Below are 23,642 nucleotides of genomic sequence, written 5' to 3'. Positions count from 1 at the left end.
AAAAAAGGTCTCCATCAATCACCAAATAATACTTAAATTGCAGAATGGACACCTCTGTTCTAAAGGAAGCAAAGTGAAGAGTTACTTATTTTACTAGTAACATTGGACCATTACATCTGCCCCCAAGAACAATAATTAATCCAAACCGAGCTCAATAAGTTCCTCGGTATCACGTTAGAATGCATAACACAAAAACAAAAAAAGTTCTCTGGCATAACCTAATCGATAGGGTGGGTGGGAGGAGGACTAATTCTAAAGTCTTTGATCCAACTCTTGAAATTAGCTTTAATGCAAAGTCAAAATTACAATCAAATTGTAATGCATCAAATGTACAAATAACTCAAGAAAACAAGTTAACCAAAATACATGTAGATGTTGGAAATTGATAAAGTTTCACATTGGCAAAAACTCTGCGTTATTCTGCAAACATCCCAAGGGAGAGGACAGGGGCAGGAGAAAAAACAAACAAACACATTTACACTGAAAAAATAAAAAATTATAGACGGTTTCAATTTAATTAAATAATTTCAAATCATCACCGCACTACTCTTGAACACAAATAAGGGGAAAATAATTAAATAAGCTATACGTTTTAAATGGAATCATCTGTCTGATGACTGGACTCCAACAGCACTTTCACTTAAGGGCATCATTCTGGAGCATACACACACACACATACACACACACACACAGAAAGTAGAGAGACCCTCAGAACAATTAAAATGTGCTCAGTGTATGATGTTATGCTTTCCTTTGTGCAAAAACATCTGCCAGAGCCCCTCCAAATTATAATCTTCAAAATAAGGTACGAGTGGTTCATGAGCACTGCTGAAGACAAACTCTTCCCCCTTCCGTTTAAATGTGACAGCAGAGTACATTTATTGTGACGCAACAACAGCGCCTTCAAAGCCCCACCCTGTTTTCAGGTCAGATAGTAATATGGAGAGGTAGTGTCTGGTTATCTTTCAGGAGTAACTCATTCATCGTCAACCTGCTACGGGTATTACACATTTCTGTTTGGTGAATTTTCAAGTGTTCTTCTGACCTCGCATTTGCTTTCTCCATTTCACTGCATACAGGCAAACAAATTGTGTGTTGAGGAAATCTCAAACGACAGACTTATGAAACAGCTCAACAAACAGAAGGAATCAGAAAAGAAAAAATGCCACGCGACAGGGAATGCGTGCTGGTCGTTGTTTGCGACTCTGATCGGCGTTCGCCACGGGACGTTTCGTACCGAAAACCGTCTGAATTCGTACCCTTTGCGACAACAAAAGGATTTGAAGTCATTTTCTGCGACCGACTGTGACAAAGTGTCAAAACGGTTTTCATAATTGCTTAGCTCCAAAATCAAAAGAAAATGCTAAACGACTGCATGATAAACTCTCACACAATGATTAGGTACGTCGATACACAATGGAAGCAGGTCAGAGCAAAATGGTAATGGGTGGGTAGGAGCTGGTGAAGGGGCGAACTGACCTTGAGTCATCAAAAAAAATAAAGAAATAGGTGCAACAGAAATAGTGTTCATCTACACCCCTAAGAATTACAAAAACGGTCCAATTTGCAGACTAATTTTCTTACAGACTCCTTTACTTTTTATACACTCGTGTAGCAAAGGCCTAGGTTGCCAGAGACAATATCTGCTACTAGCAATTCATGGAAGTACTTTAAAAGAAATTAGATCACTGATTATGTAAATATGTAATAGAAGGGGACATTTTTCAAGACATTTGCAGCATGTAAAAATAAAGGACAACACACTCACAAAACACTGAATCATTCCTGTGGGGGGGGGGCAATACCAGTGTGATAAAAATGTGGAAAAAGAATTATACTCGGCTCCTGGAATTCCTTTGGTGATTTTCAAATAGGCAAAACATAATGTCACAGTCCAGAGGTAAGTCTGTCAAATGTCATTTACTATACAATATCACCATTGTGCAGAAAACGAAAAAACCAAAACAAAACAGGAAAACGGCACAAAACTCCAAAAGAAAAGTCCCCCGCTCTGTGAGGGTGACCGTTCTCAGTCTTTGTGATGAATGTTACGTCCCTGTAGAGCTCTGCAGCTCGAACAAATTCGCTCATTCTTCTTGACCAAGAAATCACACGTTGCTGCCCGCTCCAGTATGATGGGGCCTTTGCTGAAGGCCGTTTCTTTTGGGGGAAGTCCTTGGCACACGACGTACCTCTCCAGAGACAACAGCAGGCTGACCACATCTGTTGCAGTACTTAAGCGCGACGGGTGTATTTCATACAGCTGATGAGAAGGTAGCAGCGGTTGCTTTTGAACAGTGACCTGGTAGCAGAAGCCTGGGTCGATTAACACCGTGGTGTCGGCCATGATGGACTGCTTCGAACACTGGATGAGTTGCAGCCGTGGGCCCTCCACTATAATGGCATACCAGAGGATTGGCAGAACGGAGGAGCGTAAGGAGTGGAGTAGTTTCACCAGCTGGTTTTCTAGGTCTACACCACTTTCAGATGGATTATCGGCCAAACTGAAGATCTGTGTAATCTGCAGATAATACAAGAATGGACACAGGATTATATCTGTGGTTGTTTGGAAAACACAGACAAACAGGCAGGACACTCACCATGGGTAACTCGTCCTCCTCTTCTTCCATAGTCCTGGGAGCGTCTCTGCCTGCGTGTGATTTTTCTCTATCCCACCGACTATGATGGTCCTGATGTCACAAACACAATCTAATGAACTCGACTATTGAGCACAATGAACCATTAACTTGTGTACAATATTACAAACAAAACAAAAAAAGCAGATTAAGGAAAATTTGACAAAGTGGAAAATCATTTCATCCCAGCTTTGTATACAGAATGAATTAGAAATACACTACTTTAAAATTATACTTAGTTGCTCAAAAAGAGTTCTTCTGTTTATTTTAATTGGATCAATTTAATAACTTCCATATTAGGTTAGACTTTTTCTACCAGAACAAGTTGTACAACCAGGGTTTGAAATTAACACTCGCCAGACGCCAAATGTGAGTAAATTTTCCGTTTGGCGAGCAAATTCAGAGGGCTAGCTGCCTCATGGCGAGTAAAGGTTTACACCAAATAAGTTGTGTTTTTCAGTCATCATATGGGTGGGTGCTTCTTTCAGCTCGTATGGCAACAAACGCAGACCTACACAAACACACATGTGACATGAGAACTACAGCAACTACGTCATGTCCGCTTGCTAACAACTAGCATTTAGCTAAGGCTGATTATGTAGCGGGATTATGTGGCGATATTTAGCAGGAGACAGTCAGAATTCATATTTTGACTGGTAAGAAATATGCTCGGCCGGTTGACATCTACCGGCCAACTTGGCCGGTGAATCAGGAAGTTAATTTTGAATGCTGTGTACAACACAGGTACAGTCATCCACAGCTGTTCAGAATGCAGCTGTTTACAGCTGTTCCACAGGACTGTCCAATCAGACAGCGGGAGACTCTGTCACTACTTCCAAAGTTTCAAAAACCAAACTAACCTGAGTTTTTGGCAGCCGCAAACACCCTTTCACACCAGTGCTGTAGAATATTGTGAGCAGTAATCCGTACCGGTGATAAATGAACCCTGTGATTACTTTTTTTTTTTTTTTTTTTTTTTTTATAAAAAAAAGGCACATGGTCTTTATTTGCATCTTTTAAGACCAAAATCCTCTGACTGATCCACGTATACCCCACTGTCGCTAATTTTGTACAGAGACAGACCAAGAGTTGAGTTACTGAAAGAAATCGGACATCGTTCAGCTCAATCCGCCCTGACTGGCAAGTGGCTTAATGGAAACTAAACAGTCTTCGGTGTGAATGCCATTACTGAGGGAAGAAGACTCAATGATGGCTATTTTCAGTATTAGACGGTTTTAAATGAAGACTGAGGCCCCACAAAAGCTGTTAGGATGCAACTATAAGAAAACTGTACCTGCCGAGGCATGTGGAAAGATCTGTGGCTCAGTCAGAGAGAGCAAGGCTTTAAGATAGTAACAGAAAGGCTAAACATAATACAGCAAAGTTGCCCCTTTTTTCACACTTTAAGCCTCCATCTCTCACAGAGCATACTGGGTTTGGACTTGTTGGCGATGTTTGGCAAGTATCTACGTTCTCTAGGTTATATGCATAAAGAATGCCGTTTTTGTGACCCATACTAAATGAACTAACTGCTAATGAAGAACGCTGAAGCCAATTTGAAATGTCCGCTCTGCCATCATTTGAGTTTAGTTTAAAATATTAGTACAAACCTGTTTTACAGCTAATGTCTTCTTACCCCGATAGAGTGAAATCACCTCTTCTCTTAATGTAAATAATCCCCACTCACCCCAGGAAGAGTAGAAGACAATATCTTAAATGTTGTTCTTTTAAATAGTTCCATCATAAATAAGATAAATCAGACTCGTCTTAAATTTATGTTGGCAGGAGAAAGCTTGCAAAAAAAGTTTAACAACTGGATCTCTAGTTATGCTGTCAACTTTCTGATCCAATGTTGTTCAAAAGATTTGTCCCTGTGGACCACAACCATCATTGCCTGAGCTTGCTGTAGTCCTAATTTAATTTTACCAAAAAAGAAAAGCCAGTTGGAGATAATTTTGTGCCTAAAGCTTAAGAAATAGGGCTAGGTATCATATAGGATGAGCCAATTCGACACGATTCTCGATAAATGGCTTACGATACAATATGATTCTCGATATAGCTCAGCTTGATTTGACTCCAATATCGATATTTATGACTTTAAAATTAAGGTAATTGAATCAACAAAACCAGCCAAGTATTATATCTATGTTCAATTTGTTGAACACTGATATATTAAACAGGAAAATAAAGTGCGTTTGGTTCAATGCATTTAACGTACCACAGAAACCAAACATGTGACCAAACGTCTGATTTTAGGGAGGAGGACGCTTCTAAAATCCTGTCGGCCATTCTGCGAATTCGTCTCACTTGCTCTTCCTCGCTGTGAACAGTAATGGCGCGCTGTAATACCGCCCTCTAGGGGTTGGGAGGTATACAGATATCGAAAGGCAGAATATCGATATTAAATCGTTTTTAAAAAACATCAATATTAATCTTTGTATCGATTTTCATGCACAGCCCTATTAACAACCATATGAATGTTTACTGTAACATCATGTTTTTAATATTTAACCACAGTAAGAAAACCAAAGGACAGCCAAGAAAACGGGAATGACAAGTACAGAGCTCAAACCACGGTCATTACATCAAAAATCAAATTATCTTTTGGGAAACGCCTCACAGCCATGTGCTTAAAAACAATTACTGTATAATTTCAACAAAATTAAAATCTGTTCTCGGTTCGCTCTCCTGGTTCCTCTTCTCATATTTTCTCACTTCATGCTTCTTATTTGGATTTAATCAATGCAAATAAAGAGATGCATTGAGAAATCACCTTGTGACTGGAATAGGCTTATTGCCAGCTTGATTGCCCTGAAACAGTGATCTGCTGGTCAGAAACTATAAAATCAGATAATTTTCCGATCATTGAATGCACCATATTAGGCCCTACCAGGCTGAGGTAACAACACTCTTTGGTGTGGACACTGTCACTGTGAGTGAAGGACACTCAAAGTCCTTCTTCAGTGTCAGAGAGACATTTAAGAGCTAATTAAAAAGGAAACATCACTTTCAGCAGTGAACAAGAAGGCTTAATTAAGTACAGCAAATATGTTCTGTTTGATCCTTTGAGCTTTCAACCTCAGTCATGAAAATACTGGATCTGGAAATGTCTACATCCCACTAAAAACCTCTGAGTTAAGATCTATAATTTCCAAGTTATAATCTAAGATCAGTTTATTATTCTAAGTGGTAAAACGCTTTCCAGATTTGACAATCAGCTAAAATCATCATTGGCAAGTCAAAGCTTTACAAAATAAGTGAGATTACCGAAAAATTGAATTGATGTATCTAGTTGTGTAATTATGCTGCCAACGGTCCGACGCAACAGCGTCCAAGAGGTTTGTCCCTGTAGAGCCCAACAGTCATGGCTAGGATTATTTTTTCTTACCAACGTCTTCGAATGTAAGGCTAACTGCAACAGGCACTTTATAGCCTTCACATTCTCCAACTGCTAAAACTAATAAATGTTTACTGTAAAAACATGGATTTTAATCTGATTAAAAGACTAGCATCAACAAACCACAGGAGGGGAGTGAAGGACGGCCAAGAAGAGACGAATGACGGGCAGAGAGTCCAAACAGCAGCCTTTACACCAGAATCAAATTACCTTTGGGTATGGCCTGCAGCCATGTGATTAAACGCCACGGCATTTCAAAAGGTGAAACTCTCTTCTCAGTTGGCTTTAAGAAATTGCTCTCTTATTCTGTATGTCTCTTCATGCCTAATATTTGTATTTAAATGGTCCAAATGGATAATACCATTGAACTTGCTGTGACATGGACAAACCAATATAGATGAAGACAGGAAGAGAAAAAATATCCAGCATGAGACGATAAAGGAAAAGTTTAAGCAAGAAACTACCTACTGAGCTATCTGTTGTTGAAGTTTAAAGGACTAAGCTTCAACAACTTTATAAAATGAGTGCAAATCAATAAATCTTATGCAAGGAAAACAGGGAAAAATGGCAACAAATGAGAGACAAGAATGTGAACTTACTGGTTGGGAGTAGTTATGATTGCTGATGTGAGGAAATCGATCCGGCACGCCGTTCCGCACCCCAAAGTTGGAATGATTCAACTGGTGTAAGAGGAAATCAGTTTATGCTCTGTTTGCTTTAGAGCTTAGATTGATATGTATACATAAACTGTTCTCAAACCTGCGTAGAATGGTGGTTTCTGACATCCACGTCTAAGGATTGATGGGTCTGTCTCGAAGGGTCGAAGCCCCAGTTCATCTAAAACGGCAAGTAACAAGAAACCCCACCACCACAGTCCCAGTTTTCTCACATGATGAGAACCAGTCAGAAAGTAGCAACAATGATTTTGGAAATAGAAAATCTGCCGAGACTCACCGGTTGTGAATTGCTGTCGTCATCATCGTCGTCATCATCATCAGTGAAGTCCATGTCGGCCTGGTGGTCTAGGTTTCTCTTCAAGCTGGGCTTCCGGCTGTATGTGTAGTGAGGTCTGGGGCGGCCCGGCATCGATGAGCCATCTGGCCCATACTCACCTGCTGCCATCTGGAAGGGCAGCAAATGTCTCTGGCAAATAAATGCACAGGCATTTTACCAAAAAAATGTACAGTAGAAAAGCCCAACCGCTTTGTTACCCAGGGGGTCTTACCATCGCTTGCCTCTGACACTGCCGTAGACGACACTTCTGTCTTTTCTTGTTGCTGCCTCCGAATTTGGGTTTGTCTACGCAGAAATCACACACGCCGCAGTCTTTCCTGCACAGGCAGGCCTTACACTCTCCACAGGAACGCCGCTTCCGCTTCTTATGCCACTGCACGAGGGGACAGAAATCCAAAAACAGGTTCACAAGGGGGAGACGACTCCTGAATCATCATGGTTACGTTTTTGTGAAAACCTCTAAAAGCCTCGTTTGTGAATAGAGGTCATTCTCGTTCAGAGTTACTTGCAATAATATTTTTTTTCCTCAAAGCAGAACAAACAGAATAGAGTTCAAGAACAGCCAGCAGAGTCTGGTTGAGGAAGAGCTGGTTACACGGTATCTAACCAAAATAAAAAGCCAAAATTCAAAGTAGTCTAAACATGGTGAGAAATGGGGGCGAGCCAAGTAATTCTACAACAATAATCCCACGACTCCGTAGACAAAAACACAAAAGACAACGTCTGCTTTTACCAACTAGGGCACAGGTCAGAAACACAGACTCAAGTGCTTTTACTACACCTAAAAAAAAAAAAACACTCCAGTCTTCCTAGATCAATGCGGTGACCTGAAAAAGTATTTGCCTTGGTCAATTTCTTCTCTCGGTGCTTTTTTGGTAATTTGCACATCCCCAATCAAAGTAATTTTAACATCAGACAATACAGGAAGAAGTTTTTATGATTTCTTTTCCTATTAAAAGAAAAACAATAAAAAAAGGCCATTGGACCCAAACCTGATAACTGGTTGTGTCGACCTTGGCAGTAAAAAAAAAAAAAAAAAAAAACTGCCGCCAAATGTTTCTGATAACTGGTTTTGCATCCCATTTGAGTCCACTCTTGTTTGCAGTTTTAATTCAGACACATTTGAGGGTTTTAAACATTAACAGATTATCTGGCTCCCAAAATCTTAACGGGATTAAATGTTTGTCTTGTTGACAACACCACTCTAAAACCTTTATTTTGTTTTTATGAACCATTCAGAGGTGGCCTTGCTGGTGTGCTTTGACTGCCTGTATAATGTTCTTGCTTTTACAAGCTGCTTATTCTGATGCAGCTATGGGCTCGGCAGCTCTTGCTTTCGTCACAGCTGCTGTGTCCTGCCTTAAACCATAATACTGCAACGTGATTGGCCGGACGCATTTTTGGTTTAGACCCAAAAAGTTCAGACGGAAATGGGACAAGATGGATTATCGTGTTAGTGAACAAACCAGTCCCGAGAGAATTCATCTTGAAAGCAAGGCTATAATGCATAATTGGATTAATTGATTTTGTGACAATATAAAAGATGTATTCAGATTTTTTTCCCCTTTTTTCTCAGAACACATTTCAAGCCAATAAAAGAATTTGTTGCATAAACTTGAAATTTGTTGATAATTATCGATAAATATGATTTACATTTTATCTATATACATTTTTCCTATATCGTCTAGCCCTAACTGAATCATCTGAACAAGATCTCCAAGGAAAGTTTAAAATGCTGCCTGACTTGGTGCAAAGTGTTTTCACCTTTATCAACAATCTCAAGTTCTTCTCTACCCATCTTCAAAAAGGGAGACCTGACAAATTCCCCTCCTCGTTAAAGGCAGCTGGAGCATCATGCTCTGCAACACTAACTGAAAATTTGCAGAAATGTTTTGAGACCTGAAACAAAAAAAAAAGACCTCAGATAACATTCCTCATCTACCCATTTATTGCAGACTCACACTATTTAAAAAGGTCCCTTTAGTAATGAAGAGCAGGACAAATAAATGGTTCAGGACTGAGATCGCCCCCTGGTGTTAAAAAAGCAATTTGGGGGCTGATAATATTAAGCTAAATCAATGACAGCTGCGAAAAACAGTGATACCTGAAAACATTAATTCAGAAATGATAAGATACATAATGGTGGTCTGATCAGCCTCTCCGACAGAGATTTCTGTGGAGTATTTGCGCTGCAGCATACAGGTTCCTCCAGAAAAGGACACGCCTTTTCTGACACGTCCTTATGAAGATCTCAGCTTAGAAGTAGGAAAAACTCAGGGTTAGCCCAAACAACTGGGCTCGGTAGCAGGGTTATTTCACAGAGTAACTTGTTGTCATACTTTGACTCAGGGTAAAGGCTTCTGAGCTTTCTGAAACGGAAAAGCCAGGGTATGCAGGAATTTACCCCAGAAATTACTCTGAATATCCACTAACCCAGCTTTCTGAAACGGGGCCCAGAAGGAATCCGTGCAGGAGCAAATCTGTTTTCATAGCACAACCTAATATTACAACCTCAAGTGATCATCAATTCCCAAAACATAACCAAAAATAAAGAAGCTGTGTGTGAAAATCTGAGTCTGCTTCACTACTTCCATAGGTATTATGACCTTACGGGGGAGTCAGGTTCTGCTAATCAGATTGATTTATTAAGTATAAGCACTTCTCCAAGTGCAGAATTTACCCCAGTTCACCGCATTCAAGTGGACAACACAACACCAATGACAGACAATTTTTGCTGCGCACCAATCTGTCAGCGAATAAACAGAAAGATAAGGCCGTCAAAAACAGACTGTCCAAAATGATCAGGATGGCCAACACAAAAATCGTGACGGAGCAAAGAATGCTGGGAGATTTGCACTAAAGTCCCAAGAAATTGTGTGTGACCCAGTTTACTATTTGGGCAACTTGTCCAGTTCCACAGGAAGGTGATGTAGAACAGCAAGAGTACCCAAGAACATCTATACAACACCTTTCTGACCAAACACTATAATGTTGCTCAGCTGTTGGGGCAATAGCAAAGATTTTTTTTTAAATAATTAGTTTTTTTCCTCAAGGGCTTTAAGATTAGACTATATAGTTTATATCGAGATGGTCTATTTTGCTGTTGCAGTGTTCCCCATACATAGGCCCTGTCCCAATGCTCACTATACCCTGCACCTCTCTATGAAGTGTGCACCTGGTGGACGTGCTCTTAAGGGTCCGAGTGTGCAGGTTAGTGTGCAAAAGTGGAGAATTGGGACACGATGGGTTATGTCATCACCTTGCGCCTCTGTGTCATAACTACGACACCAAAAATGACGGTGTGTCGTTCCGTTCCCTGGATGCATTCCCAAAACGGAGCGTTACGTAGTGCAGCCCGAAGGGGGCTGTTTGTCAAGCTAATAAAAGCTAGCATTAGCTAATGTGGTTTGGGAGGTTTATAGCTGCGCTGATCAGTGTTGTATAAAAGTACTGAACACTCAGAGTCGGGTAAAAGTATAAGTACCTCTCCAAAATATGACTTTGGTAAAAGTCAAAGTTACTGACTGAAATGTTACTTGAGTAAAAGTCTTAAAGTATCTGAAATGTCTTGTACTTAAGTATGAAAATTACTGTAAAAATAGATGTACTCAAGTCATGTAATGAAAAGTATAAGTGAAAGGTAAAATAATATAATCAACCAAGTGCAGGAGAAATTTAGACCAAGTTTAGACAGAAAATACAACCTTTTTGTAAGCTTTCAGTTTTCCTTCTTCAAGTAAGGTCAGTGCTATGCACTTTAAAATTGTACACAACCAAGTGCAGTCAAAATCTAGACCAAGGGGTGTATACTAAGACCATGGTTAAGTGATAAACCAGGCTTAGTTAACCTACAGGAAGTGGTAAACCTGCTAATATATACACCTGCAGGCAGGCCAGCTGGAAGCTTTGCTAGGGCCAGGGACAGCACCTGCACTGTCTCTGCTATCGCTAGGAATGGCTCTCTCCGTCTCCTCCTCAAACACACGCTGCCTCATCCTCAGTTTTAAAAAAAAAATATTTACTAATAAAATCCCTCAAGCCTTTCATGCCATCTTCTCTTTTCTGTGCACCTGTGATTCTTAGTTTGCAGCCGAACGAACTTTCAAAGTTGCAGCCAGTTGTTGTCTTAATGGTCGAACCATTTTATGTTGGGGTGGGCGGAGTTCTAATGGCCCCATATTTAAAGAAAACATATTACATATACCTTATGCAATATGTTGAGGACCCACGGTGTCATGGCTTCTGTGCAACATTCACAGGTGCACGGTGGGTCCCTGCTGCAGAAGAAAATGGCTCTAGATGCCGACTAGCTAAACAATTAATTGACTTTTCGGAAATGTATAGAATCTGACAAACTTGATATAATCAATGATTAATAGTCTCTGGTTAATCAAGTGTCACTATGAAGTGGTCAATGTCAATTATAAATGCCCCAAAGAGGTTGAGATCTAATGGTCAACTTCAAAATGTTTCATGGAGAGACATTTTATATTAAGGTAGATTTACAACTCATGTTGGGAGGCTATTGGTAAAACATTCAGCGGTTGCTATGACAACGTGTTTGGGAAAGTAATCTTGTGTGTGCAGGTTATTTGATTGTCTGATTGCACATTTTGTGGGAAGCGTTGGGCTGACGCTTTGAGATTTGGCCTGGATTTTCTGTAGTTGGATAGGTTTTATGTTGTCAGATATGGCAACACAGTGTAGTGCTGTGTCCATTCAATCAACTCAAAAGAATAAGTAAAAACAGATGCTTTGATTAACATCAGCACTGATGTCAGTCTGAACACTGAAGAAAACATTCATACTAGGAGAGGTAACTTTAGCAGCTAAGGAGCACAAGGTTTATAACAAAGCAGGGTTTATTTCATATGACTGAGTTTCACTGCTCGGTTCTGCTCCTCGTGCCCCTGAGCTGCTGTAGCTAACCCTCCCAGCATCAACGTTTACTCCAGTGATGACGTTCCCAGCAGAAATTAATGTCGCTGCTTCCTGCTCACTCTTGTTTGCTCAGTTGTCACTCCTTGTATTTGGAAATAAGGCCAGAATACCCATGCTGCACTGGCGACGCTCTATAAGTAGGCTACGAATGTTGCAACCCATCCCCCCTCTCTGTAGTTGGCTAGCATGTTGCTTTTCTTGTTGGTTTGATTGGTTAAATTGTATGATTGATAAATCGAGACAGGACTAATAGAAAGTTGGCCACTATGACTAAAAAAAATAAAACCCAAATGACAGCCTCCAGACCAGGGTGGGCACGGCCCCTCAAATGTCTTCCTACACCACTGAGGCTGCGCCCAAGTATGTGGGAGCATAGCCGAGGCAGACATAAGACATGAGCTCCGTGTGATTATAAAATTATAATTACATGATATTCAGTGTAAATAATTATCACCCGACATGTGAGATTTCCAGTATGAGGAACGTTTGTGATTTTCAGCTGTTTCTCATATTTATCTACAGCCATTTGTTAAAGATTGTGACTGTGAAACATTTGGTTCAGAGATGCCCTTTGATAATTACTTAATAAAAACATATTGAGATAAATATCGTATGTCGGCATTCAGCCTAAAAACATCGAGATATTATTTTTGCTCCATATCACCCAGCCTTATCAGCTGTTAATTATTCAGATACAAGTTGTGCCTGTTGTTTCTTTGTGACCTTTTAGTGCTTTGTGTCATTTATCGTGAATCTTTTACATGTTTCTAACCACATATCGTATTTTTCGGTCGCACTTTTTTTTATAGTTTGGCCAATCCTGCAACTTATATTCAGGTGTGACGTACATCAAATTTAAATGGCAATTCATATTGACCAGTATGAACCAAGGAGTAAATGTTACCGTCTATAGCCACTAGAGGGCTCTCTAGGCATGTGAAAACTAAAAATGAATTGAAACCTTAACTTATAGGCAACAAAGACTGAACACGTGTTTGTATGTTGTCTCAGTTTGCATTCACGCAGGGGAGCGTTGCATGGTGCAGCTCAAAGGAGCCAGAACACGACAGAAACCTGTTATTGGGCACTAGCTGCTAAAACCAGCTAGCGCTAGCTTACAGGTTTGTAGTCCGAGCCGGTTACAACTTTGCTGATGAACGTGAGCTTTATGTTGCTTTTCACACTTTACAACGCATTTTTTGATTGATGTAACTTGTAGTCTGAAAAATACGGTATGTGGACTATAAAGATTTTTGTTATTAATGGGAAGACAGAAAAGGACAATGCACTCACATCGTCATCGTCGTCCGTCGACATATCCTCGTCATCGAGGTCCACGTTGACCGAGAAGTTCTCTGTGTCGCTGCCTTTGAGACTCTGATGCTGTGTTGGGAAACATCAGGGATTCCTAATATTACAGTTTTCCATTCATTTACATTCGAAAACAACAAATCCAGTAGTACAAAAGTGTTACCTGGGACTCCATGACATCATTCTGTAATTTTAAAAGAAAAATATCAGTAAAAGGCTACGATTAAAATAAGACATTTAGCAAATATAAATCATCAGGTATTGTAATTTGAAAACCTACACTGTCATCATACGTGTCTGTAGTGTCAAAAGACCTCTTGTAAGTGACACTACTGCTTCCTGGGCTTTGCTGCAAAAAACAAAAAAACAACAACAATGATAATAAGGAAAGACTACAGTTAGAAAAGAGTTGAAAAAAGAAAGATGAAGGAGCCGAGCATCCGTCCGCCTTACCTTGCGAATTGGACATATGCATCTACGTTTCCGACACAGGCGTTTTTTAGCCTCGGGGCTTTGCAGTCCATGCTTGCAGTTAGCACACTGGCCACAGTCGATGTTGTTGTGACATCCCACACATTGACCGCAGGGAATCCACTGACCGGCCCAGACGTGAAAACAAATAGCTGTCATAGCAGTCGTGAATCATCTGCCTTTCACAATGCTGAGACGACGTCCGCAGCCTTAATATGCACCGAGCTTCTAAACATGCTAATTGTATGTTCTTCTGCAGCCAAACACGTCAGTGTGAAGCCGCAGCTTGTTAACTCGCATTGCCTTACCTTTCTGAAGCGGATCAGTGGGTGCTCTATTGACTTCGATGTTGCTGGGGTTCAAAAAAAAGGAGAGAGATGAAAAGGTAATGTATGAAAATAGGTTCTGTTATACGTTTTATTTCTGACGCGTTACTGACTGTAGACTCCTACACAGACATACCCCAGCAGGAGGGACAGCAGGGCCTCTTCCTTTGTTTGTCATACCATGTGCCTGTAAACGAAATCCCACACTTTGCACAGACCCTGTGGAAAAACAAGGTGATAATAAGCTCACATCCACTGTAGTGAAGTGCATAAGCATACAGTATATAGATGTAGGCTTATCCAGACAGATGGAGGCCCGGGATCTGAAAACATGAGGCGTCTACAGCCTTGCGAGGTCACTTTAAGTCAAGTTTATCAGAATGCCAACGTGTATAAAGGTTTCTCTTAGATGAGATTGAAATGGGTTGTACTATGGTTGACAATCTTATCTTATTAAATTTAGGATTGAAAAAAAGCTCTAAAATCATCCGTAATTAGCCATAAATTTAAAAGTTTCAAACTTTGAAAGTTTTTTTTGTTGGTTTGTTAAATAAAGTGATTACATGCTTGAGATTACAGGATGACCGGTGAATGTGGTAACATCAAGCACTCCTTATCAAGGATCACCAACAGCTTACAGGAGGAAGAAGAAAAACGGTCCTCATTAAGAAGCCGCTGTAAGAAAGTCAGCGGGTAAGTCAGGAACTTACAGAGTGCTCTCCTCTGATCCAAATTCTCCCTTTACCGAAGGCAGCGAGAGCGGTCGAGATGACGAGGGGAAAGGAAGCCGGATTTTCTCCTCTGAATGTTTTTCCTCAGAGCTGGGGCTTTGTTTAGACTCCCCTGTGGAGTGGTTCAGGAAGAAAGTCTTCTGGTTGATTTGGAAGTTCTTGGGCGTGATGTTCGGGGTGAGCCTGTGGTAGGAGTCTGGGGTCTCAGCTCCGTCCATCCAACTGGACTCTGAGGAGGACCGATCCCGAAACCTTTTCTGAAAGATCAGAGACAGCGTCTGGGCAGGGCTAAACTTTTTGCTGTTTTGTTGTTTAAAGTGGTTAAAAAAAATGAAGTTAAACCTTCGTTCTGCCTCGAGCTCTAGGGGCATCCCCGTGGTAGAACTTCCCAGTCTTGTATTCAAAATTTGTCAAGTCAGTTCCATGGAGCGTTGTAGCTAGTTCTACTCTGCTTCTCACTCGATCGCCCCGTGGACTGTAATGCAGAAAAAAAACAACCATTAAAAAAAATATATAAAAAAATGAATAAATAAAAATAACACACAGTACTGATTATTTTCGTCACAAAGGGACCTCATGGATATATTTTTTTCAAAGATATAACCCAGATGGCATTTTTGGGTAGTCATTACTTGGATAGTTTTTAGCTGTTCCAATTCAAGTTAAAAAAAAAAAAAAAAAACATTCAGAAAAAGTTAAAAAGCTCAACAACTTAAGAGAAAACAAGAATTCAGCTATCAAAGAAGCCCTTAAAGTTAAAACCAAACAATTACCAATATGGATTTCAGACTTGCTGTGAATTAACAAACTATAAATAAATTCTTAACCCTTCTAAATTGAAAACTAAGACATGTCTTGCAACCAGTCCTTATTAGAGATGCACCAAACAAGCTTTCTCCAGGGTGATGCCAGTTTCTGCCTTTTTAAATCTGACCCATTGGTGCAATTTACGAGATGCAAGAGAAAAATGCACAGCAGTTTTTTTGGGTAAAGGTCGTATTTTTGTATTGCCATATTTTTCGGACCATAAGTCATTCTGGGATACAAGTTGCATCCGTCAAAACATTTGTCATTAAGAGGGAAAAAAAAAAAAAACATAGAAGTCGCACCGGACTATACGCATTGATTTAGACATTTATTTCACACGAACCAAGAATAAAAACTGACATTTAATCTGGTAAGCCAGTTTATTAAATTACACAGCAGCATCCACAACCAGCTGAATAACATGAAACATACCTGGGAGGATGAATGGGGTAAATTAGAAACTCCAACCAGAAAGGTTTTATCCAGCACATTTCAGCGATGGCCCGTTACGCTGAAAGTTGTCAAGATTACGCCTAAATTAGACCATGAACGTAGCTGTGCTACGTGCTAAGCTAACAGTACAACACGGATGTTTCAGAGCAACATAAAGCTCAGTGCATCGGCGAAGCTGTAACCCGCCCAGACAACAGACCTGTACGCTAGCGCTAGCTGTTATTAGCTTCATGGATAGGCCATTAATGGGGTTCTGTCGCGGTCTGGGTCCTTTGAGCTGCACCGTGCAATGCTAACCTGTGTGAACGCATACTGAGACAACAAAACAACATACAGACATGTGTTCAGTCTTTGTTGTCTATAAGTTGATGTGGTACAGGAGCATTATAGTTTTGACAAGCCTGGCAAGCCCTCTTGTGGCGATAGATGGTAATATTTACTCCATGGTTCATGCTGTTCAATATGAATTATCATTTTAAATTTGATATACAAGTCGCAAGATCAGCCAAACTATGAAAGACGTGTGGTTTATAGTCAGAAAAATAAGGTAATCCCCATTTATGCATCAAAGCTCATATCCTAATGTTTACTTGATCTCTTTTAAATTGTAAATAGGTGCACTGATCAGAGCCAGACAAGTATTGATTTATGGATGTCCATCACTTACCTTAGATAATACACATCGACCTGGCCAATGCTGGAGCCCGAGCGTCGGACAACCTCTTTGCGTTTCCAACCTTGCCCTAGCGCCGGCCAATCAATCCACCCCTCATCCGGATGCGAGCGCTTACGTCGATACCTTTGAATTTGAAAATCAGATTTAAAGATGGAAAAAAAAAAAACTATGTATGGGAACAAATGTTGCAACTTCAGTTTGCGTTCACTGAAGAGCCATAACTAAACTCACTGATATACTCTTTTTGTAGTTCTCTCGCTGCCTGCAACGCTCTCATTCTCTCCTGCCAGGCTTTCTTCGTCTGGATCATTTCTGCAGGGACTGGTGCCGTCATCGTCGTCGTCCTCCTCCAGCGGCTCAAACCAGTCCATGGGAGGCTCACCGGCAGCCTTGCCCTGGTCTTTGGCCCCGGCTGGGGTGCCTCCAGCAGGGTCCGAGCCCTCCATCGCTGCCCGTATCGGTCCATCTGAGGGTGCCGGTGGTTCATCAGAGGTATCTTCTGTCTTGATGCTCCCTATGAGGTTTCCCCCCTGAACCTTCTCCACGGGCTCACTGACAGGGAGCCGACTCCCGGCTGCTTCTCCGCTCATCTGTGCACCGATGAAGGGCTACAGAGGATCCAACGCGTCCGCCTGCAGACAGACAAGATATCCTCTACAGTCGCGCCTGCATCCTATTCGGAGTGGCCCGTTTGACCCCAGCCTGGAGGGGTCAGGGAGGTGTTAGCTGATCAGGAGTTTATCACTGAACCTGCAGAGAAAAAAAGGGGGGTGGGTGGGTTCAAATAAAGGTGAAGTACAATGTATTCCAACACAGTGCGTAAATAAAGCGAAACCGAAAGTCAACTCTCATCTTAACGTGACAGTTTAAACTGTAAACTGTTAACAGTTCAACGCAAAGCTACCAGTCGTTCTTATGAGCGGGGAATCAGCTAGCAAAAGACATGTAGCTATTGTTAGCCGCCAAGCGTAACGTTAGCCGCACAAGCGAGCATGCGCAAAGTTCCGCACAAAACGCTCCGACTCTCGGCTACTCTCACTTTCACTCCCCCGTTTGCAACAAACACCGCGACACCGCGAGTAAACCCCGCGCAATCAGCGGTGCGTCAGATGGACAGACACCTTTACTGATAGCGGGGGATATGTTAGCAGCCGTTAGCATTAGCAGCGCTTGGTGGTGCTCTGCTGTGCTGACATCCATAATTGACATAGTTAACAGCTGGCTTCTGTCATCGCTGCTCTAAATAGTTTCACCAAAGGTGGATAGAAAAAATATCACACACCTTCGTCGGTTAATATTCCCCCAAATGTATGCGACTCTCTTACAAAGAGTACGTTCTCTTCAGTTCATGAACCAGGTCTAAACTAGCCCTGCCTGCACCATGCACCCAGCTCCATCAACGGAAGCCCACAAGGACTAAAAAAGCGATGTACGACAGAAAACCGCGCTTTCGCTTGTTTGCAGATGGACAGACGTTGACAGGTTTTTTTTACTATCGCCCAGTTCTTTTGTTACCAACCAGCGGAAAGGACACAGAGAATGAAGATCTCAGAAGTCAAAGTCTAATTTAATTTGGCCACTTATAAAGTTGTACAACGGTTGGCTCCACCCACAGGAAGAGCCGAGCGTACAATAGGCTAGAGTAAGGTACGCAACGCCATTTAATTGGTTCTATGCAAATCCTGTGGGCAGACCAGCCGCGTTCAGGGGTACGATAAGAAAGGTGTGTGTTGGTCCTCCCAGGCGTGTAATGTATCTGATTGACAAGAGACAAGAATAAACGACAAGAGAATAAAACCTTGAACATTCAGCTCTGAGATGATTGTGTCAGTACAAAGATAACTTTTTTTTGAATACAAAGGAAGTTTCCATGAAAAAACATAAAAACATACACGATGAATGCTACCAGACTAACCAGAATATACAGTATCAGTTAATATTCAGTATATGCCTTATTAATGTTAATACAGCTAATAACTAGTGAATAACTGATATGAATTTAACACAATCACAAAGGCCAGTTCTAACAACACGAAATACATATTTGGGTAGTTTTCCCAACTTTTTTTTTTCAAATTATCAATGATTACATGTTTCGAGTTCAAACGATTTTTTAGTAAATTACGTAAAGATTTCGCACACGCATAAAACCAAACAAACAAGGAGCTGAATTCTATTCTCTACTGAGCAATAGCTAATTTCAAGGCTGGTCTGTTTAAAGAATTTGGTAAGAAGAGTAAAAACATGATAGAATAAAACTGTTTCTAATGTTTTTGCACAGGCTGTGTTCCAGTCAGAGCAGCAGGCAAAGGGGTGAATCGTCTTGTCCTAGATCCTTCTACGTCTAGTCTTCCATATTAGGTGCTGCGTTCATGGTTTGTATGTTTTTATAGCTTTTTTTTCCTTTTCCCTTTTTTACAGTATTAGGAAAAAACTATGTCAGAAATAGGTTTAACACCTAAGGTGGGAGTTAGATATAGTGAGGAATTTTACAGATTATATCTAATAAACCACAAGGGCTATATTTAAGATAACAGGAGGCAGAAGAGGAAACTTATACACATTGTTTTGATTAAAATTTGCAGTATTTTGTTTAAAATGCAAATGTTCAAGGTATGCAAGGTTTCTCCTTCTCTCTGCAAAGCTTTTTAAAAACCCAAATGATAAAATGCACCAGGTTATCAGAGTTGGCCATTGTCACTCGATAACATCAGAAATTCTATGCAACTTTCAAAATGATTTGAAAAATAAAATTGTATGGATGAAAAAAAATATTCTTCAATTTAAATACTGCTAAAGTGAAGTAAGTTAATAGCCTTTTGGATGTTTTCAACATTGAAAATGGCGCTGCAGTGCACTTTTATCAGGATTTATCAGTTTGTTCTTGTCCCCATACAGAGTTTCCTTGGTAAACTGGAAAAGCTTCCTGACCTCCCTGTTGTGACATGCACAATCTATAGGATTTTTGTGGATTTTATTTGATAGACCAAAAAAGTAGCTCATAACTGAGAAGTAAAAAGGGAATTTTTTTTTTGCTGTATTGCACATTCAAGGCCCTTTAATCTGATACCACTTTGTAAAATCAAGTGCAATCGTGTTCTGTGAAGGTCTCAGAACATTAGAAACAAGCACCATCGTGAAGACAATGAAACACACCAGCTAGGTTAGGGATAAAGCTGTGGAAAAGTTTGAACCTGGGTTAACGTATAAAACGACATCCCATACATGTCTCATGGAAAAATATTTAAACAATTATCTTAAAAAAAAACACAGAAAGAGTGCACCTAAACTTGCATGGCGAGGAGAGGATTAATTAGAGAAGTACCATAAGGTCAACGTTGAGTCTGGTGGAGACGTAGAGATCCAGAGATGAAGTGGGAGAACCTGTTCACAGGACAGGAATGCCAAAAAGAAAACCACTGTTAAAATAAATTGACCAGTTCTATTTACATTTAATCTTAAGCCACAGAGGGCGATGGTTTAGATGCAGCTCTGCTACGGCACGCCAACGATTGCATTGCCTCCTCGGCAACCCCGCACAGTTCTGCTGAAAACCTCTTCACCTAAATCACGTACGTGAAAGCAGGGATACAACTAGGAAGCAGGATCACCGATGGAGGGGACACGGCAAATACAAATGTGGAAGTAGGTTGCGTTGTACAGATGAGAGCAAAACTGAACCTTTTTGCCTATGCAAAATGCTACGTGAGCTAGGAACCCAGCACTGCACATTTCCCTGAACCACCATTTTCTTGGGGACTTGCATGTCGACACTGTTCAGAAGAAGGCCCAGCAGAGACTGTAGTTTGTGTGGCAAATCAAGAAATACAACCTTCCAGGGGAGCTGTTGGTCGTCTTGTACCTGGCCATAATTCACTCTATCCTGTGTTTGTCCATCTGTGTGGTTTAGCTCATCCACAAAACAGGACTGGCCAAGACAACAACATTTAGGTCTGCAGGGAGGAGCATAAGGGCTCACCTATGGAGATACTCACCTGCCCTCTTTTCAGGACTTGTACAGGTCCAGGGTCAGGAAAATGGCTGCTAAATATCTTTGCAGACCGCATTCATCCTGCACACAAACAGCCTCCAGGTTGGTGCCACAGGGGACTATTTACAAAATCCAGCTGCCCCAAAGTTTCTTACCTCTGCTGTTCAACCTGCTAAACGCAATGCACATCTCTACACTGAACTACAATGTTGTGAAAACAAACTGGGTATTATATGCACTTTCAAAACTCACTTCCCTTTTTTTTTTCTTGCCCAAAAACATATAATTATCTGTACTCTGAGAGCGCTGTAACCAAAGTAAAATTCCTTGGGCAAATTAAGCTGATTCTGATCACTCCTACAGTGAGATCAGAATGTCAAAAAACTAGTTATAAGTTTTTTGACAAAACTTATAACTAGAGTTGCTCATGTTACTCTGAGCTACCTTTATAGTTTTACTGCTACAGGCTTAGGCTACTGGAGGATATCAGGATCTAATTTTCTTACTCTATAGAGTTCTACTGTTCTTCAATTATGCATTACGTGTTGTCATTTCTGCTTTAACTTTCTGTTCTCTCTCTTTATCTTCATAGTAGGTACACCTGGTCTGGCGTTCTGTTAACTGTGACATCTTCCAGAGAAGACGGCTCACCCGCTACTTCCATCTAACGTAGAACAGATCACTGGATCAATGTGTGCTTCTGTGCTTTTTTGTTTCTCTTGTTGTGTCTCTGTTCTGTCTTCTGTAAACGATCGAGGCAGATGACCGTTCATACTGAGCCCGGTTCTGCCGGAGGTTTTCCTTCCCGTTAATGGGGAGTTTTCTTTCCACTGTCGCTTCATGCTTGCTCAGTATGAGGGATTGCAGCAAAGCCATGTACAATGCAGACGACTCTCCCAGTGGCTCTACGGTTCCCCAGGAGTGAATGCTGCTTGTCGGGACTTTGATGCAATCAACTGGTTTCCTTATATAGGACATTTTTGACCAATCTGTATAATCTGACCCAATCTGTATAATATGATTGAACTTGACTTTGTAAAGTGCCTTGAAAAGACATGTTTCATGATTTGGCGCTATATAAAATTGAATTGAATTGAATTGAAGCTGTATCACGCTGTCGGCATGCTTATCAAACTCCAGAACTAAATCCAATTAAGATTCAGATTAGGATTTCTATTTGTAAAAATGTTTGAATGCTGCACTATCTTTCCAACTACTGTCCTTATCATAAATCCCCCAAAACACACTGGGGGTCCATCTAAATACGGCTAATTTGTAAGGACTCTTTAGCCAAAGTGGAAGGGTGTCTGCGGTCACCACGATAAGGAAGGAACCTGTACCCTTCCTACCAGTTCCTTTAGCACACTAACCTCATCATGTCCGTTACCATCGCTAAGGTGCTATAAGGAATCCCACAATCCCTTGCATGACACGACATACAAAGCATGCATTTTGTAGTTCATTTTCGGAAGGCTGTAGGCCGGATTTCATTAGAATCATCTATGTGCGTTTCTGTCTCATGACGACGTCAGAGTTAAAGGCTGTCTGGAATCGGCACAGATGTCCTAAGTTCCTTTCCTCCCCACAAGTGTTCTTACCGTCGACCTCATGAATGGTCAAGGAACAGGAGCTAGGAGCAATAATTAAAGATATTCAGAGGGAGTCTGAGGTTTGTGGTCATAACAAGAGAAAGTGTGAAAAAGTTCAAGAGATGCAAACTAGTGTAAATGAAATAGTTTAGCCTACCTCAAGTATGTCCTAGTTAATTATGCTATTTTTCCAGTATAATATGTAATCATTTGAAATTTGAATCATTTGTTCCACATTTTACTGCAATATTCAAGTTTAAAAGTTGTCAAAAATCATCCCAATTTATTTATATGAAACGACAATCAGGACATAAAACGTAAACGCAGGTTAAGATCATCTGCGACAGTATGGATATATGTATGTGACGTTGGCGTAAACACATCAGACCTGACACAGGAACAATGACACCACGTGTAGCATGTTTCAGTTGTTTATTCAAAATGCTTATACCAAAAACAGCAGTTTTCAACTCGATGCGCTCGTCTACCTCTATTAGGGAAAAATATATTATCATACGCACGCTCTAAAATGTAGAGAAAATCGTCTTTGATCAAAGTAGTAGCTAATCTAGAACTTTACATCTTTAGCCCACCGTATTATGTTATTATGTACAGGGATCTGCACAACTCTGACTACCTATCCTTGTTGCTGCGCAGGTCCGTCGTCACGGGGTCGTGCTGGATAGTTTGGTGCAACATCAGGGCCAGCAGACCGGCTCTGTTCGTCATGGCAGTCCGGACGTTACGCTCCTGCTCGAAAAGCTCGTCCAGCTTGTACCACTGTGGGGACAAAAAAAAAAAAAAACACAATGGGTCAGATCATCAAGACCGGCTGCAGCTTTTAAAATAGCAGCTTCCATGGCAACAGAGTCCTTACCACTCTGACTCGCTCCAAGTCCACCTCAGTCTCCTCAGCTTTCCCAGTTATAATGCTTGTTGCACTTCCGTTTGGACACCCTGCAATAATCTCCCGTCGGGTCAAACACGTTCTTTCACCAGGGGGCATCCACACACCTCGTCTACCGGCACCTGGAGGGCAAACCGGAAGAAACAGGCTTGGATCTCCACGTAAAAAATAATAATAAAAAAAATCACGCATGTTGTTAACCGAACAAGTTGGGAGATCTGCTGGAAGGGTCGTTGTTGTGTTTTTTTCCCCCACAGCCGATGGAGGACCACCAACCTTGGGATCTCTGGAATGTTCTGGACACAGAACCTGCAGCCCTCTGCAGTAGGTCTTGCTCTGGGGGTTGTACACGTCACAGAAGAGTCTGGTAGCGCTGCAGGGAGATAATAAAC

The 23,642-nt window shown here is 41.0% G+C and overlaps 1 protein-coding gene and 1 pseudogene across 2 annotated transcripts; both read right to left on the bottom strand.

The window, feature by feature from the left end:
* Nucleotides 1-265: 265 nt before the first annotated feature.
* LOC105934068 lies at nucleotides 266-18,186 on the bottom strand. Of its 2 annotated transcripts, none has more exons than XM_021322317.2 (17): nucleotides 18,046-18,186; nucleotides 16,995-17,513; nucleotides 16,755-16,886; nucleotides 15,170-15,302; nucleotides 14,807-15,084; nucleotides 14,233-14,315; nucleotides 14,079-14,122; nucleotides 13,753-13,893; nucleotides 13,580-13,648; nucleotides 13,463-13,483; nucleotides 13,282-13,371; nucleotides 7,259-7,420; nucleotides 6,988-7,155; nucleotides 6,793-6,870; nucleotides 6,633-6,713; nucleotides 2,601-2,690; nucleotides 266-2,521 (listed from the first exon to the last, which is right to left on the bottom strand). In XM_021322317.2, exons 2-17 carry the CDS (start codon nucleotides 17,351-17,353, stop codon nucleotides 2,030-2,032), a joined length of 2,421 nt encoding a protein of 806 aa, XP_021177992.2. In that variant the 5' UTR covers nucleotides 17,354-17,513; nucleotides 18,046-18,186; the 3' UTR covers nucleotides 266-2,029. The 2 variants fall into 2 exon arrangements, with proteins under 2 accessions (XP_021177992.2, XP_012729361.2); XM_012873907.3 differs by having other exon boundaries at nucleotides 6,988-7,176; nucleotides 18,046-18,184.
* Nucleotides 18,187-22,884: 4,698 nt separating this feature from the next.
* Nucleotides 22,885-23,642, bottom strand: part of LOC118567268 — a 1,582-nt pseudogene continuing 824 nt past the window's right edge.

The sequence above is a fragment of the Fundulus heteroclitus genome, chromosome 20 (genome assembly GCF_011125445.2).
Source record: "Fundulus heteroclitus isolate FHET01 chromosome 20, MU-UCD_Fhet_4.1, whole genome shotgun sequence".
Lineage (NCBI taxonomy): Eukaryota > Metazoa > Chordata > Actinopteri > Cyprinodontiformes > Fundulidae > Fundulus > Fundulus heteroclitus.
The sequence above is the reverse complement of the archived record's forward strand: the minus strand, read 5'-3'. Positions and strand labels throughout refer to the sequence as shown.

What these genes read in the sequence shown, in the direction of transcription:
- LOC105934068 (XM_012873907.3), bottom strand. Translation starts at nt 17,353, where the DNA reads ATGAGCGGAGAAGCAGCCGGGAGTCGGCTCCCTGTCAGTGAGCCCGTG. An exon ending in ACTACAAAAAGAGTATATCA is followed by an intron (nt 16,887 to 16,994) that starts GTGAGTTTAGTT and finishes TCAAATTCAAAG; the next exon opens with GTATCGACGTAAGCGCTCGC. An exon ending in GCATATGTCCAATTCGCAAG is followed by an intron (nt 13,649 to 13,752) that starts GTAAGGCGGACG and finishes TGTTTTTTGCAG; the next exon opens with CAAAGCCCAGGAAGCAGTAG.